Genomic DNA, 13,530 nt, shown 5'->3' with positions numbered 1-13,530 from the left:
GACATTTATGAACGACATTTTTATCACTTTTTGGTAATGGGCATCTAATCAGTTAGCTTGTCAGTAGCATCTTGGCTTTTATACGAACACACGCACAGAACATACAGCTAGCTTGTTCGGTCCAATTCAAAACAGATGACAGTGGTGCTGTCTCTGACCACCTGAAATCTTTCCAAGCTAGGAAGAAACTGTCAGGTAATTTCTTTCGTACAACATGAACACTGAGCAAGAATAAAACTCAGCAACAATGATTACTTAATCTCCATAGATTGTTGGTAAGGTCCTAAATTGTAAAATGTTAGAAACGTTCTACATACTCTGGTTTACGACAGGTATTTACTACTTACACCATGATTGTACTGTCCGTATATCCCTGGAAGGCAGCATATTGATAGGTGCTGTATGCGGTTCGGAGTTTGAATTTGAAAATCTGAATTTGCATGTCCGTTAAAATGTGTGCGTTGAATGTGAATGTCTGACATGGACATCTTTGTGCGGCCTGCGATTAACTAGCGACCACCTCAACATGTGTATGGTTAACACCTATCAAGCAAAATCAGCTGGGATGGGCTTCAGCTCACCACGATCCCAATGTGGATCAAGGGGCAGATGATTTTCAAAATTGTTTTTGTGACTGCCGGATGTTGAATGAATTCCGAAAGTTAAATCGCTTCTCTTTAGTTACCCGGATGTTGAACTCTTATGGTGTATCGATGCCTGAGTTTGGATTTAACTTTAGACTTACAATTTTTAGAGGCAACTTTTTGATTGTTATAAAAAATAGCTAGAAATTCACTTTCAAATTAAACTCGAAACCCAGACTGGGCAGATAGAAAGGTATTTTCCATAATGTTGACCTTGTGTTTGGCTCATTACTATAGCCACAAAAGCACTGTGTCGAACATGCTGCTGGTATGATGGGAAGGATTTGGGCAACATTTGGACTTCCAGAAATTATCCAATAATTGAGGGGAGCTTCATATAAAGGCTTTAACATCACATTAAGTCCTGAGTTTAAAAGTGAAGTGATACAAACCTTAGCTGAGAATACAAAAGAAATGCTGACGTATAACATTCAGGACAAAACAATGCAAAAACACCAACAAGCCACAACATTAGAACCACAAAAAAAAAAAAAAAAAAAACGAAAATAATGCTCCCCCGCCCCCATTTTAACAATACTGCATCACAACGGGCTCATATTTAAGTTTAATCATGTGAGGGAAAATGATATACAGCTCTCAGTATGATCCAGTCTAAACAACCACCAATATGTATATGTTAACATACTATTAATATTAATAGAGATCATAATTATAGCGTTAAACTACACTGTCATAGCATAACATATACTGTATGTGTCCATGACTGAATTTTCTATTACTGCTTACTGTATTTTCATTCACCTCTCAGTGTTGCTGGAGCTTAATGGCAATGGTAATAACTGTTGTATTGGCCATCATTATATTGTTCGAGTGTATATGTACATATTACCACATCCCAAACAAATATTGCAGCTACTTCTGTTAAAACATAAGGTAAGCTTGAATTACTTTCAGTCTTCTTTATTTCGTTTGCCACTGTTTTCCATGGAAGTGTTTACCCATGAAAACATTGGAAACATGATATTTTAAATACACGTACACAGGTGCCGATAAACACTGGAAGGGAGGTAACGTCAGGGTGGGACATTCACAACAGTGAGTGAAGAACACACTAAAACAGTTTGGAACTTATTACAGCTGCACGTTGAGCCTTCCGTGCACTCTTCATTTCTCTACAATGCACAGGTTCTATCACATACACACTCAAATGGAATGTTTGTATACGCAAGCGCAGGCTTTCATTTTCCCTTTGTCTCTGTAGCGGAATAAAGGCCCTCAAGTGATAAGGGGCCTTTGAAATCACTGTTCCAAAAAGACCTTTTGAATACTCAACAACGATGCTCATTTAAAAGCAGAGAAATAATAATTCAATTGCAGGAAATAAAATAACTATTTGAGAACTGCAGCTGTAGCCACCGTACAAAACTACAGTGAAATATAAAAACACATAGACACACATTTTCCAACAGGTCATTATGTACCATAAAATCACCACAAACCATCTTTTTTTTCTTTCAATGCCACATTCCTTTTAACAGACATGCTCAACCGATTCTCATATTCAAAGCTAGTAGTTCTTTTGTCACAGTTTCAACAGTTTTCTAAGTTACTGCAAATTCAGTTGACTTTAAGAGTTGTCCCCATGCAAGAGCAATGCGGCAATGCTTTAAAAAAAAATCACTGTACAATCATAGAGCACACGCCCTTCTTCAGTACAAGTACACACAAGTCCAATGAAAGAAGAACAGTAATTTGTGAAGCGAACAATAATTGGAGGATTCTCTTTTTAAATCGTTTTGGAAAGTATAACCGGCGAGGTGGAGGGTCTGGAGAGGGCCGTGGGAAAACACTGGATTGCTTTTGACTGAATGAAACTGTTAGGGAGGAGGAATGACCCAAAGCAAGCAGCTCATAAGCCCTGCTTGGCCAGTGCTGCGGTGACATCTTGGGCCAGTGTGGAGAGCTGTGGCGACTCCAGTAGATTGATGCTGCCGGCCGAGGACAAGTGAGGTGAGGTGCCTCCCATCTCCAGCCCGGGGGAGTGGGTGACAACAATTTCTGCACCGTGGTCCACCCGAGCTTTGGCGGACTCACGGAAGCTCAGCTTGTGGCTCTCGATCTGACAAGCATTGAGAGAAAAACATGCTCACACCCACACATACAAAGACCGAGAACAATAGTGGCATTGAACGGTTAATGATTACTAACATTGACAAAAGAGTATGGTTCTATAGATGGTATATTATGTCTTTTTTTTCCAATTTTCTCCATCTTTTCTCTCTCAAACCCTGTTCTGTTTAAATGCATTTTCCAATAAGTATCCGTCAGTAAAAATAACAACTGTGCCAGGCGGAACCCTGTCTCTCCAAAATCACTTCAGGAAATCGAACCCCCCCCCCCATCTGGCTTGAGTTAGCAACACAGCATCGCTCAAGTTGCTTTAATTGCTATCCTATACAGCTGGGCACCGTCAACACCACTCAAAAATCACGTTCGACCATAAATTGAGGCGACCCTCAAACAACAGAACGAGGCTTCAAGATTTAACAAAAGCCAGCAAATGTGGTTATGTAATCTTCCCAAACTCATTTTCAAAGGTCTGATGATAAGTGATGCCATGAAAATGAAGTAAAAATAATGAGTTGACTAAAATGGTAGATAATTGGTAGATAATCTGCACAAAAACGTACTGTACCTTCATGGCTGACCACTTCTTTCTACACCCAAATGTTACACTATTGATTTTGGACAAAATATACCACCTCAACAGTATCGCAACTTAACTACTCATACAACACTTCTCATACAGATGAAATGTCCAAGAGAGTTCACAGATTTGTTCTCAAGCTGTTTTTAACACTTTAAATTGGTTAATAATGAGTAAAAATAATATGACAGATGAGCATACTTGGACATGCATTTCAAGTTAAAATATAAAGGAAAAAATAAAAAAAAGTGGCAAGGGTAATTTTTACATACACAGGCACATGGGTGTCCAACTAAAAGCAACATTTTACCATCACATTTCCTCCTCCTGGCATGTGGCTGGCATTGCCCAGCGAGCCGACCTTGGATTGAGCTTTGTCTTTAAAGTCCAGCTTCACATTCTCAATCCGAACATTGCCTCCGCCTGGGAAATGACAGGGTGAGTAGGGCAATTACAAAGTCATTCTTATCATATAGTCTGTTTTGATCATGTGCCTACCTGGCCTGTGGCGGATGTTGGACATGGAGCCACATTTGGAAGTAATGTGGCTCAAGTCAATTTTGTTGGTTTGGATTTGGACCTGTTAGAAACAGTGGTATGTCCTAGTCATTCTGTGTTTACAGCGAGGGAAAGAGCTGCAGTATGATACTGGGATGATCTCTGAATAAGGACGTAGTGGCACGACATGATGGCAGATAAATTCGGATTAATTTCTACTCAACTGAGAAAAAGAGGTGGCGATGCCAGCACATGAAAGCACAAATATCAAAATGAACGCAGAACATAGAAGCGGTGGAGCTTTTTTAAAACTTCATGAAATCATAGGCTATGTACATTTCGTATTGGCTGGGACCACATTGGAACCGATTGAACGGTATTGCAAAAAAGACAACATCTGAGTACAAATGAATTGCGTGAAACGAGGATGTTAAACACCATGCATCCATCCATTTTCGACACCGCTTATCCTAAAGAGGAGGGTGGTGGAGCCTATCCCAGTGGACTTTGAGCGACTACACCCCGAACTTGTCGCCAGTCACTCGCAGGGCACATACAGAGATGCACATCCATTCACACCCATATGCACATTGTCACTGTTGTTATCAGTAGTGGTAATGGTACACTCAGTGTTTAACATGCCGCTGATGGTGTAGTGGTCCGCTACACCATCAGCGGCATGTTAAACACCTACAATTTCAAAACAACTTCATAAGTAGACATTGACATTTATTTTTACTATAACTTTTTATCTGTTGTTATCTATTTGTTGAGTCAACTCACGTTTCCTCCGCCTGGTGCATGCTGGATTTTGTTCAGGGAGCCACATTTAGCCTGGACGTGGCTATAGTCCAATTTAACACTTGGAATCATGACCTGGGAATGACAAGGTACTTTTTTTTTGTTTTTATACAGACAAGTGGCAGAGAGAGGGGCCACCCAAGTGGTATGGTTTGGGCTTCCAGAGAAGCCCTTCCTCCACAAGAAATTATTTCACTCAAAATCTCCCAATTTTAAATACTCAACGCCATTTCTGTCATCACAGTGTTAAGCTTTGCATCTTATTTACACGACACTTGTTTCAATAAAACATTTTTAAAATGTGACCTGCCCCTCGTGCAACCCACAGAGAAATAACAGGGCAAATGAACGACCCAAAATAAAAGGAGAGAAGGAAGAGATCAGGAAGAGGGAGCCGTACATACATTGCCTCCTTTGGGCGTGTGCTTCAGATTATCCTTGGAGCCGCACTTTGACTGAACATGACTGAAATCCAGCTTCTCGTTTAAAATTTGCACCTAGATCAAAAAGAAATAATAGAAAAAAAAACCTGTGTGCCTCAATGTCAAATGTGCAATGACTTAATGTGTTTTGACATTTATTTTTAGGAACTATTTAGCGTTAGTATTTTTTTTTCTTCAGACTTTATCAATAACATACATGCCATAAATTTATCAATTTTCAGAGGAAGATGTAAGAAAGAAGCATTCGATCCCATATACAGCGTGCAGGTATGCAAAATAATTTTTTGTTGCATGCCATATTTTAGGTTTCCCTCAAAGAACATATACGTCACCTACTATTATCATTATTGATTAATGTACTGTATTTTTAACAAGTTTTATTTGAAAATAGGAAGTCCTGGAAAATTGTGGCATGCAAATATATAAGTGCAGTGGAACCTCAAGTTACGAAGTGAATTGTTTGTTGACCTCTTTTGTAACACAAAACATTCCTAAATTGAGGTAATGTTTCCCATTGAAATTAATAGAAATGCAATTAATGTGTTCCACCATCACCTTTTTTTAACCACTTTGTGGTTACAAATAACTATAACGCAATATAGATGTGAGTGAAAACACACTATTGTAAAGAACTAAAACACTTAAAAAAAGTAGTTACTGATGCTCATTAATTTTAACCATGGAGAGGGGGTGTTGGGGGACAACTGGACCTCCTTTGAAAGAGAGTCTTCTTCCTTTATCTTCTTCTACTTTCGGCTTGTCCCAACTTGGAGAAATTCAGATTCAAGTTTATTATTATTATTATGATCCATCCATCCATTTTCTGATCTGCTTTTCCTCACAAGTGTCAGGGCGGGTGCTGGAGACTATCCCAGCCGTCTTTGGGCAGTAGGCGGGGGACATCCTGAACCGGTTGCCAGCCAATCGCAGGGCACACACAGACGAACAACCATCGGTGCTCACAACCACACCTAAAGAAAATTTGGAGTGTTCAATCAGCCTGCCATGCATGTTTTTGGAATGTGGGAGGAAACCGGGGTACCCGGAGAAAACCCACGTAGGCCCGGAGAACATGCAAACTCCACACAGGGAGGCCAGAGCCGAAATTGAACCTCTGCACTGTCAAGTCAACGCGCTAACCCCTCGACCACGGGGCCCCCTAGACCCACTTCAAAACCCTAATTTGAAACCCTAACCCAAACTCCACACAGGGAGGCCGGAGCTGGAATTGAACCCGCTACCTATACACTGTGAGGTTGACGCGTGAACCACTGGATCACCGGGCCACATCATCATCCATCCATCCATCCATTTTCCGAACCGCTTGATCCTCACTAGGGTCGCGGGGGGTGCTGGAGCCTATCCCAGGCGTCTTCGGGCAGTAGGCGGGGGACACCCTGAATCAGTTGCCAGCCAATCGCAGGGCACACAGAGACGAACAACCATCCACGCCCACACTCACACCTCGGGACAATTTAGAGCAGGCATGTCCAAAGTCCGGCCCGCGGCCCAAATTCGGCCCGCGGTCGAATTTCATCCGGCCCTCGGCCCCTGTCATAAAATCAGTGCCGTCTGGCCCGCAGGTTGGGCGCAATGGAACACGTGTTGCATTGACTGAGGTCTCGTAGACTGGGGAGTGATGTTTCATAGAGTACTGCTTCCCTCTAGTGGCTAAATGAGTAATAGCATTCACTAAATGAGTAATAGCATTTAGACACTAGAGTGCATCACTCACGAGTTAACAAGACATCACTCTGTGTTTATATTGACTGATATGTCATATTTCAAATGATCCTTGCAGTTGTGGATATGTGTATTGCTTGTTCATTTCCCTGTTGTTCGAGTCAAAGGTTTTGTGACTATTGAAAAGTCATGGTGATACATTTTATGTTTCAAATCAATCAATTTGCACTCAGGAGACTTCTGTTTAAGAAAAAGTCAAGTGAATAAGCAGTTGTTTTGTTTTTGTTTGTTTGTTGCATGTGATATACCTGTTTCAAATGAACCAAAAGAAATTCTTAAGATTGTTGAAATTAAAATAAAAATGGAAATGTGAAACAGACTGGCTTACTAAAATTTGTTGAACAATATTGTTGTTCAATGTAAAGAATGTCAGCCAAGGTCGGCCCCCCGACATTTTACCACATAAAATCTGGCCCCCTTGGCAAAAAGTTTGGACACCCCTGATTTCGTATTTCACATAAGAGGCTGCTTCAGGCATCTGTGACTGGGTCTACTGTATGTACTACTGTATATTACTTGGACTTGCAAGTATATATTTTGACGTGTGAGTGTTGTATGTTTGCAGCGAACTCAACTCACTTCACAGCAACAGTTCAAGCTGTTAAATATACGCATAGACAAAGAACAACCATTCACACTCACAATGTTGTGTATTTCAACCAACCACAAAGCTTAGCCCTAGGCAAGTCCACCCAGCTTAATGCTCACAAACTCATGCAAAAGGGCTGATGAACAGCATCTGTGTCGCAGTGTTACAATCCTTTAAACGTCAAGTGGAACACAAACGGTGGCGCAATGCATCTAGACAGACGGTCTACCAATACTCAAAGGAAGTTATATATCCAAATTCTTCTCCTAAAAACAGCTAGTAGCAATGCACATGACTGAGAGGTAGTAACTGTCTCTATTGACATCTGTATGTCTGTATTATAGTGTGCCCAGGTGGCAATGTGCAACCCATTTTAAGTAACACAATTACAATGAATGAATCATAATACGCAAACTTGTATCTAAATTGTATTTATGTTGTTAATAAATGTAATATGCATGTATACTTATTCAAAGTATAATATTATAAAGTGCTATTTTACCTGTTAGAACAAACATTTATACATGTTTGCTTTTTGGGGCAGCTGCAACAGGTTAACGGCATTTCCATTCATTTTAATGGGAAAAGATAATTTGAGAGACAAGTGCAGGCCAAATTTGACCCCCGTGCCTTGAATTTGACACCAGTGCCACTCAGAATGGCCATTTTTTGGACTATTCTGTGAACTCGTTTTAAAACTGTCTCAGTAATGCAGCGATCCCCTTTGATTACTTTCATTCAATTCAAGAATGTGGAGACAAGAAGAAGTGAAAGTTAGAAGGAGGCTCAGAGGAAGGACAAGAGCAGTCAAGGCGACTGCAGAAGATTCACAAAGAGTCCCTAAGAGGAAGTCGAAGTCAACCAAAAAATCGTCTGGACAATATTCAATTCTATGCAGCGTGAGAAGTCTTAACACTGCATTCCAATTAATGTGGCATTTGTGGAATATGACTTAGGCAGCAAAACCACCCATTTATGGCCACCTCAGGTGGTGGCCGTTTTGCCACTTGGTGTCGACTGAAAATGGCTTAATAGTTGCTCATGGCTTAATAGTTGCTCATGGCTCAGGTAAGGAACAATCATGACTCGGCTTCAGAAAACAGGTGAGCTGTGATTGGTCATTATCTAAGGCCTGAACAATTATGATGTCATTTTCAGTTGACAGGAAGTGTCAAAATGGCCACCCCCTGAGATGGATAAAAGCAGGTGGATTATACTGCTTAACTCATATTCCACAAACACAATATTAATCAGAATGCTGTGTTTAAACTCGTCTCAGCACATACATATTATTACTAAAGAAAATGTTGGAGTTGACCTCCACGACACACATTTGATTTAAACAAATTTGCCAAGGATCAGACAGAATAGAAGAAGAAACCTCATGAATGTACTATAAATATGATAACAGCACTATTACCTGTCCACCCTTGGGTTGGTGTTTAAGATTGGTGGTGGATCCAATCTTGGACTTGACATTCTTGAGGTCAGGAAGCGGCTGGTTGAGAACCTTCAATTGCCGCTGGGCTGAAGATGGCGACTTGGGCGGGGTGCGGATTATCGCAACCTTCTTCTCTTGGAGAACGCTGAAGGACTTGGGCGTGTGGCTGCCGGGTGTGCGCGAGCCAGGCGTGCGGGAGTAACTGGGCGGCGTGCCGGGCGTAACCGCAGAGGATCCAGGGGTAGATGTGCCGCTGCGGGCTGACCAGGAACGTGCAGAATCTGCACCTGCAACGGAAGAAATGAGGATTGCCCTTAGAGAGCAGAAGGCAAAAGATGAATGTGTGACGAATGAATGTGTGTGAGGATAGTGATTGTCCAAACACAGGGACTGGATTGAAAATGTGATTCTGAACACGCGGGTTACTGACATCATAGAAGTTTCTAAATCAGGGGTCTCAAACTCAGTTCCTGGAGGGTCGCTGTCCTGCATTTTTTCCAAGTTTCCCTGTTGCAACACGGCTGATTCAAATGATCAGATCATCAGCAATCTCTGCGGAAGCCTGACATTGAACCTGTTCATGTGTACAACACTCACACACACATACAACACTCACATGTCAAAATATATACTTGCAAGTCCAAGTAATATACAGTAGTACATACAGTAGACCCAGTCACAGATGCCTGAAGCAACCTCTTATGTGAAAGTAGGTGCTATGTCATAATCAAACATTCTAGTAGAAAAGAGATATAATAATAATAATGATGATGATGTGGCCCGGTGATCCAGTGGTTCGCGCGTCAACCTCACAGTGCAGAGGTACCGGGTTCAATTCCAGCTCCGGCTTCCCTGTGTGGAGTTTGCATGTTCTCCCCAGGCCTCCGTGGTTTTTCTCCGGGTACTCTGATTTCATCCCACATTCCAAAAACATGCATGACAGGTTGATTGGGCACTCCAAATTGTCCCTCGGTGCGACTGTGGGCACGAATGGTTGTTCATCTATGTGTGCCCTACGACTGGCTGGCAACCGGTTGAGGGTGTACCCAGCCGACTTCCTGAAGAGCCCTCATGAGGATAAGTAGGTTTCAAAATGGATCGATGGATCGATGGATGTATTCTTTATGGAAAGAATAAAGTACAATTGGATCATGATCTGCAGAGCACTTTTTGAAGTCTCTCAACACAATAATGTAATTGCTCTGACTTTGACTGCTTGGAGACATTAAACACCAATTAAAATTGGATGACTTTGCATTGAGAAATCAGCAAGTATGATGTGGTGAAAATTATCAAAAGTGGCCTGAAAGTAAATATCGTGAACTTAAGACTACAGTGATCCCTTGCTACTTTGCAGTTCGTTTATCGCGGGTTCAGTGCAACGCGGATTTTTTCAAACACATTAAAAAAAAATATATATATATATATATATATATATATATATATATATAATTATTTTTTTACATATACATGGAGTACAGTACTGTATATGTTGCTCTATGTGACTCACTGTTGTTTTGCAGCTTCTCGCGGAACGTTTACGGACTTAAAAAAAACAACTGTTTATGTTAATTGGACACTACTTCGCAGATTTTCATTTATCGCGGGTGATTTTGGTCCCCATTAACAGCGATAAACCAGGGATTACTGTACTGTGTGTCTTCCCTTAATTCCATTGAGTACATCAGCTTTGTGTTAAACTAAAAAGGCTCACAAATTTTGAGTTAATTGAGACAAAATCATAACCATTTTTTCAGATATATACTTTTTTGGAGTGTGCCATAAGATTTTTCTCATGTAAAATGATGCGCCTTGGCTCAATATAAAGGTAGCTACTGGCGCAGCTTACAAGTTGGCCTGCTGGGAGTGCTGTTGTCCTCTTGTTCAGCTGCAGGAAGGTGGCGGGTCAGTGACTTGGACGGCCTGGGGAGTGATGACCTCTTCTCTGGACTGCGGTATGCTCTCTCCTGAATGGAAAAAGCCCACAAAGAGAATGTCGTACGCTGCATATTTCTCGGGTCATACACATTTTTTTTCACCTTCTCTACCTGTGTGTTTTTCTGAGGGGGAGGGCGGGAGCATGCTGAGGCTGGCCGAGCCTCACTGAGCACCGCCTCCACCTGGGGGCTCCTTTTCAGGCTACATGCAGAGCCAGAGCGTGAGGGTTGCTCATCAGAACCCTGGCTCTGCACTGACATTTTTGACAGAACTGGCCGTGTGGGGCTCTGGGTGGCAGGGTGGCGGCCACCACAAGATGGAGCAAAGCATGCCGGACAGATGGCGATGTGGCAGACGGACAGATGGAGAAATTATGACATGACATTAGATGCAGATGACATGAAATGTGTCTATTTATACTTTTTATATCATGAATTACAGCCAATTTTTTACTGCAAGTATATACAACTCTTAATATATATACTCTATCTATATTCCAGTGATTTAAAAAAGTACTTTGGGTCCCACCACTTTAATATGGCAAATCTAATAACCTATTTTCTAGGGCTCGACGATATGGATTTTTTTTAGTCCGATTTTTGGAAGAAAAAAAATATTGATTACTGATGAATCAACCGATGAATTTTAAAATTCATAATGCCTAAAAAACATCAACAAAAATCCTCCCCGATGTATTTCAATGTGCATCACTTGTATGAGGATTTTCACTATTCGTGGTCCGTTCTGGTCCCTATTCCTCACAAACAGTGGCGGTCAACTGTAAATATATTGTTAAAAAAAAGCTGTCCTTTTGGTTTCCTAGAATAAATTGTATGCCACAAAGCATTTAATTAATGATGTTATCCAGACATTAATGCTTCTCAGACGTGTGTTTGTGTTACCAGCAGTGGTGTAGTGGGGATTTTTTAAGTGGGTGTAGGCGATTCTGGGATGTTCTATATATACATACAGAACATCAATCATAAGCTACAACACCAGTTGAACTAACATTAAATTTAATGTTTTATTACTCCAAAATAATCACAGGCCAACGTTATTAAGCATAACTCGTATTAGGGCTAAAACCGAAATAAAAATTGAATGTGGCGTCGGGAGATGTGGGTGGACGGCGTACCCCCGCGTACCACGCCCATTACACCCCTGGTTAACAGTTGAATGTGTGTCATATTTAACACATTTGTGTTTCATTAATGTTGCACTATTTATTTATTTGAACCAAATAGTGACTTTATGCCATGTGTAAAATGTTGACATCCAAGTCAATTCTTTGCACAACCTGCATTGCTCACCTAAGCATTGCTTGTAAAAAGAACTAACTATTAATCAATGGGATTTGCTTTATTTTGACAGGTTGATAGACCTTATCAACAAATGTCATTATTTAGATATTTAAGGATACAAGGTTATGGTAGAGAATTATGTGAAATAAATAATGAGACCAGTGCTATTTGTGTAAACGGATGTAAAAGTTTTACATAAAGGTAAAAACAATTGGCAAACAAATTGGCCGTTTGGCTGATTATCATGGCTGATGTTTGAAGAGCCGGACAATTTCATCGTCTGGTCATACAATTTGTCAAGGCCCAGACATGGGCCTTAAGAATTATGATCTTTTTTCCCCCCAGAATGTGTACAAGACAAGACAAACACAGTATAAAGATGTTTGGTGTGAAAATGGATGTGCTGCACTCATAGGTCTGAGTCTGATTACTATACTTACACATTTTCGCTGTTGAGAGAAATGTAAGGACAAAGGCTGGCATGCAAGACACAACGAGAGACATAAATGCACCCATGCAGAAGTATAAAAGAAAAAAAGGGTGTTTTCATGCAATACATATACTGTAGCATAAAGGCCAGCGGGTTACTTACAGTGGGTCTCTCCCTGGACTGGTGGACACTTAAAGGCTGACAGCTTTCTACCGCTATGAAGAAAAAAAAAAGTGAGGCATTAATGAACGATGTCAAACAGCAAACAGAGTCGCTTGGGAATGCAGGGTTTCAAATATCTTATTGACTTGCCCCTTTTCAACTTAAGAAAGACGAAATGCATCATGATGCAACAGCAGGAATCCACGATCAACGTCCAGGTCAGTCCATGTTTAAAACATAACACGCAAACCAGCCCGAAAAACAACAGTACTTTGTGCCAGCAAAACAAATCATTGCAATACACAAAGACAACACACAGGAGCGTAAATATGAAGCAGAACAGAACGAAAGACCTGTCATGAAGTTGAACAGCACATGATGTTTGCCAGCCACATTGCAACTGCTTCAAGTCTTAAAAAAATGTAAGCCACCAATAGAGTCAAGTCAAGTCAAGTCAAGTCAAGTCAACAGTATTTATAGAGCACTTTCAAACAGCCATCGCTGCATACAAAGTGCTGTACATGGAGCGATTTAACATATACAATAAACAGTAAGACGAATCAGTAATAAGTAATAAGTAATAAGGCGGTAGAAAGCACCAAGCAGTAAAACCAATAGCAAATCTAAGTCATGCTGAGTCAAACGCCAAAGAATACAAGTGAGTTTTGAGGAGGGATTTAAAGATGGGCAGCGAGGAGGCTTGCCGAATGTTCAGTGGGAGGTCATTCCAGAGAGATGGACCAGCAACAGAAAAGGCTCGATCCCCTCTGAGCCTCAGTTTAGTTCTTGGTACGTCTAGCAAAGACTGGTCCACAGACCTGAGGCGCCGGGCAGGGGTGTAGGGGCGTATGAGCTCAGAGAGGTAAGGTGGC

At 41.1% G+C, this 13,530-nt stretch overlaps 1 protein-coding gene across 17 annotated transcripts in view; it reads right to left on the bottom strand.

Annotated features, from left to right (window-relative positions):
• Positions 1 to 1,549: 1,549 nt before the first annotated feature.
• The window catches only part of LOC127595819 (microtubule-associated protein tau-like), a 51,003-nt gene continuing 39,022 nt past the window's right edge, over positions 1,550 to 13,530 (bottom strand). For 5 of the 17 annotated variants that reach the window (XM_052057676.1, XM_052057678.1, XM_052057687.1 and 2 more), the window contains 10 exons: positions 12,659 to 12,711; positions 12,507 to 12,542; positions 10,876 to 11,052; positions 10,677 to 10,794; positions 8,807 to 9,114; positions 5,016 to 5,108; positions 4,594 to 4,686; positions 3,811 to 3,892; positions 3,623 to 3,735; positions 1,550 to 2,724 (listed from right to left, as the gene is read on the bottom strand). In XM_052057676.1, coding sequence (XP_051913636.1) covers positions 2,515 to 2,724; positions 3,623 to 3,735; positions 3,811 to 3,892; positions 4,594 to 4,686; positions 5,016 to 5,108; positions 8,807 to 9,114; positions 10,677 to 10,794; positions 10,876 to 11,052; positions 12,507 to 12,542; positions 12,659 to 12,711 — 1,283 coding nt within the window. In that variant the 3' untranslated portion in view covers positions 1,550 to 2,514. The remainder of the gene's footprint in view (positions 2,725 to 3,622; positions 3,736 to 3,810; positions 3,893 to 4,593; positions 4,687 to 5,015; positions 5,109 to 8,806; positions 9,115 to 10,676; positions 10,795 to 10,875; positions 11,053 to 12,506; positions 12,543 to 12,658; positions 12,712 to 13,530) is intronic. The other 12 variants (XM_052057677.1, XM_052057688.1, XM_052057681.1 and 9 more) reach the window with 7 other exon arrangements.

The sequence above is a fragment of the Hippocampus zosterae genome, chromosome 2 (assembly GCF_025434085.1).
Source record: "Hippocampus zosterae strain Florida chromosome 2, ASM2543408v3, whole genome shotgun sequence".
NCBI lineage: Eukaryota > Metazoa > Chordata > Actinopteri > Syngnathiformes > Syngnathidae > Hippocampus > Hippocampus zosterae.
Note: the sequence above shows the minus strand (reverse complement) of the source record. Positions and strands in the feature narration are given on the sequence as shown.